Source organism: Cibotium barometz, chromosome 33, assembly GCF_041138505.1.
Source record: "Cibotium barometz isolate CiBa-2024 chromosome 33, ASM4113850v1, whole genome shotgun sequence".
NCBI lineage: Eukaryota > Viridiplantae > Streptophyta > Polypodiopsida > Cyatheales > Cibotiaceae > Cibotium > Cibotium barometz.
Genome location: NC_141078.1, coordinates 6,271,735 through 6,275,955, shown reverse-complemented (window position 1 = coordinate 6,275,955; position 4,221 = coordinate 6,271,735). Strand labels below are relative to the sequence as shown.

Sequence of the window (4,221 nt, the reverse complement as noted above, 5' to 3'; positions counted from 1 at the left end):
GATGATAATACAATCTATCTATTTATCCAGCTCTCTATCTCATAAACAAACAGATTACATTAACTATTTAATGACAATGTTTCTTTTCACAATGTGTTGTTATTCTTTTAAAATAGAATTGTGATGAGACTATGCATAGACATGAACAATTAAGTTTTTGTTTCCAAGGATTAGCTAGCTGATTACTGATTGAGCACTAGATTAAGGACTACTTACATAATGTGTTCTTGAGGGAAAGAGAGTAGGAAATCGATGATGGAAACATTGTCAAGAGGTTTGAAAAATCACATGAATGAGATTTGAAGAACGCTTCAATGTTCAAAAGGAGTCCAACTGAGTAAGAAAATTTGATGGTGATTCTTTGCAGCCATCAAAGTGGATATTTTAAATAGCATCTTCAGACAGACCTGCTACATATGTGTTGGTAGCGTGGGGATGGAGGGCATTAATGCTAGTAAAGCTCTTTACCCATTTTGATGGGATAGGCGGTTGCAATGGATGTTGCACAGGCAGGCAATGGTTAATGGGCAGTGTCATTCTGTCTCCAGGAGAGTGTGTAAAGGCTGCCCTGAGGTGTTCAATACCTGCCTGGGCAATCCATCTACCAGAATGGCAGCTGGAGACATGTACAGGCAGCAGCCAGCCACCCATACACTCCCTATGCTAATGTCTGGTCGGCTTATCCCTCCTCAGCCCTACCTTCACGGACAATCTCGTGGCTTTCCGATGCTCTCTATTTGACCCCTCTAGTATAATATACTAGTAAGCCCCATCTGCTCTTGTTGCTTGACTAAACCTGCTAGTAGTTAGGCTCTTTCAGCCTCCAAAACAGGGCTTGCAAAGAAGAGCCTCATCGGATTCCCTTGGGCATGCACCATCTACCCATGAGGCTGGGCCCGCCTGCCACAGCCTACCTTTGGCACAAGGGGTGTCACAGAATATCAACATGATGTCTCTCCTTGTCTCCGAATCAACGTTAGGTTTGACCTCTCCAATCCAGCTCCATTCAATCATCCCAAATATGAGCATCTGCAAAAATGTTGGACATCAAAATAAACGTTGCAGCGTCTTCTTCGACCACTCCCATTGCGCGTTCAAAGACCCGTCTGCCCAGCTCCACATCACCCCATTTTCGGCAGGCACCCAACAGTGTACTCCATGTCACAAGATCAGGCTGGAATGGCATCTTCTCCAACATCACCACTGCTACATGAAGCTGGCCCATTCGGCAAAGAAGATTAACCATGCAGTTATGGTGCTGAATAGTTGGGGCACACCGATACTCTTTGCCCATATCCTCAAAATGCTTCTCTCCGTCACCCAACATACCCACATGACTGCATGTGGTAAGGACACTGAGTGATGTTATTCCATCTGGGTTCATGCCCACTTCCTTCACTCTCTCAAGCAAATGGAAAACAATGGCACTCTCTCCTTGTCGAGAATACCCTCTGATTAATGCATTCCAACTCACAAGGTCCTTTGCAGGCATTGCGTCGAAGACCTGGTGAGCATTAACCATGTTCCCACAGTCACCATACATGTCAATAAGAGCAGTTGCCATGACTATGCTGGTAAGTCCACTAGCATTGTACATTTTGGCATGGATTTTTTGCCCAAAATGTATGGCTGCGAGGTTTCCACATCCCTTCAAGATGCTCACAAAGGTCACCCTATTCGGTGCTATACCTTGCTCTTGCATTTGAGAAAAAAGCGCAAAAGCTTCTTCATTCTCTCCTTGCTCGACATGGCTCAAGATCACAGCACTCCAGGCAACAACATCAGGAGACAAGCCCTCCACTTGCATCTGTTTCAAACAGCTTAGTGCTTCCTTCTCAAGCCCATGTTCTGCAAACCCTGCAATGAGTGCATTCCAGGTGACAACTCCTCGAACCGGCAGCTCGTCAAGCACATCTCGTGCTTCTGCACCTGAACCACATCTGGCATACATGCCCACCAATGTGCTTCCTACAAAGAGATCACTCTCGAATTCCTTACCAATCGTTTCAGCATGTAATTCTCGGCCCTTATCTATGGCTCCAACAACTCCACAAGCTTTTAAGCCGCAAACAAACGTAATGGTGTCTGGGCAAATGCCCTCAGAACCCATCCGTTCCAAGCACTTCAATGCTTCCTCACCAGACCCATGTTCAGCATAAGCTGCAATGAGAGTGTTCCACGAGACTACATCTCGAACCGGGGCCGCGTCAAACAACTCATGTGCCTCCACGAGCAGGCCACATTTGGCATACATATCCACTAACGTATTCTCAATAAAAGGCCCTTTTTCGAACTCATCTCTAACAATCTCCGCGTGTATCTCTTGGCCCCTGTCTATGGCTCCTATAATACCACAAGCTTTTAAGCTGCAGACATATGTGACAGCATTTGGAGACACACCCTCCAATTGCATTCGTTCCAAACACTTCAAGGCGTCCTCACCAAAGCCCTGGTCAGCATATCCTGCCATTAGTGCCGTCCAAGAGACTACATCTCGAACCAACAGCGTCCTAAGCACCTCTGAAGCTTCAGCAAGCGATCCACATTTGGCATACATATCCACTAAGGCATTGCCAATAAAAGGATATACTTCAAACCCCTCTTTGACAATCTCCGCATGCATTTCCTGGCCTCTTTCCATGTGTTTAAACCTCGCACAAGCATTCAATAGGGCCACAAATGTATGCTTGCTAGGTTGTACAAGATCGTCTTGCATTTCTCGAAAGAGCTTGAAGGCATGGCAATGGTCCCCACAATCAATGTAACCTTGTATGAGAGAGGTCCAGGAATGCTCGTTTCGGTGTACCAACCTATGGAAAACCTGCTCGGCATTGTGAATACTTCCACATTCTACAAACATGGGGACAAGGTAGTTCCCAAGGTCTCTGTGAGTTTCAAGCCCACTTTTGCGGATTTGCATGTGCATATGCTTTGCATACATCAAGTTCTTCATTCTTCTGCACTTCTGCAAAATGCATATGCAGTCGTCGACGGAAGGCGGCATGGCTGTCCCTTCAAGAGCAGCAAGGGCTTCTTCCATGCTCATCATTGCCAGACTCCTATTTTGCACACACTGTGCATCACATGTAACCGCTTGTATTCTAGATATGGTGATGGGCTGACATGAGTGTGCACATGCATCTAGGCTTTCTACAGAGGCAAAGAGTGCAGAGTCTGGCCATGCTTGATGGGCACAAGCTTTGCCCACGGGCATATCCCTATCCATTAATTCCTAGATTCTCTTCATTATCCAACTATATTTGGAAAAAAAAAATGCTGCAAAAGCTCATTTGATCCACCGAAGCACCGTGATGATGATTCACAATTGCAAAATTAATTATAATTATTTCAGGAATAGCAGAGACACCATGAAATCTACCGTACAGAAGCATAGCAAGAGAGTAACCTGGCGCGTAGAAAATCATAGCTCATTCTCGCTGTTTCGTGTTTACGATTGGCAATCTAGTTGGTAATTTAGATTGTAATCAGGGGAAAAGGGATTAGTAACCCAGCGGTAAGGTGTAATTAGGAAAGTGTTCGAGCCTTTCTGATTTCAGATCCATTCGTGAATTAGTGTCAGAAAAAAAAACCGTCCTTTTTTAAGTGTAATTTTTGGTTACCCTTGAATTTAAAGATTTAAAATTTTGAAAAATTATTATGAAACCATGCATTTTCTCAATAAAAACCGGTTGACCTCGGAGGTCTATCTGGTCAGAAAAAAAGTTTATTTCTAACATTGCTGGTGAATAAAGAAGCCCTTTACGCAAGCCTAATTCTATAACCCATCATGGTCGTGGGTTGTTAGAGGCAACATCCTTAAACAGTGAGTCATAAAAAACGATAACAAAATCATGCAAACGATAACTCAATTCTATTTTTGGGAAAAAAAACAAAAAATGTACCTTTTTTTCAAAATTATGGGAACAAAATACACTTTCATGTCAAACATTTTTAAAAAAACCACTCCTTTTGTGAAAAAAGAATGCATAAAACATTACTTACATTTTTTGTGTGTGTCCCACCAATAAGAACCCAAGTTTAATCATCTTGAAAATCCTTTTGTGCACTAACATGTTCAAGTATGCAAGTAGAACTTGATTTTTTATTCTCTCTACTTGTGTTGTCAAGTTGCAAGTAGAGAATAGGTGGTAACTGACCAAGTCGTTGAACACCAATGCTCCAACAACACGCAGTTGGATGAAGTTTTCTTCCTTCACATTC

At 43.4% G+C, this 4,221-nt stretch overlaps 1 protein-coding gene across 1 annotated transcript; it reads right to left on the bottom strand.

Moving 5' to 3' along the window:
* Nucleotides 1–416: 416 nt before the first annotated feature.
* Nucleotides 417–3,295, bottom strand: LOC147619231 (pentatricopeptide repeat-containing protein At4g18520, chloroplastic-like). The gene has a single exon (XM_086773490.1). It carries the CDS (start codon nt 3,224–3,226, stop codon nt 1,007–1,009), a length of 2,220 nt encoding a protein of 739 aa, XP_086629616.1. The 5' UTR covers nt 3,227–3,295; the 3' UTR covers nt 417–1,006.
* Between the last annotated feature and the right edge of the window lie 926 nt (nt 3,296–4,221).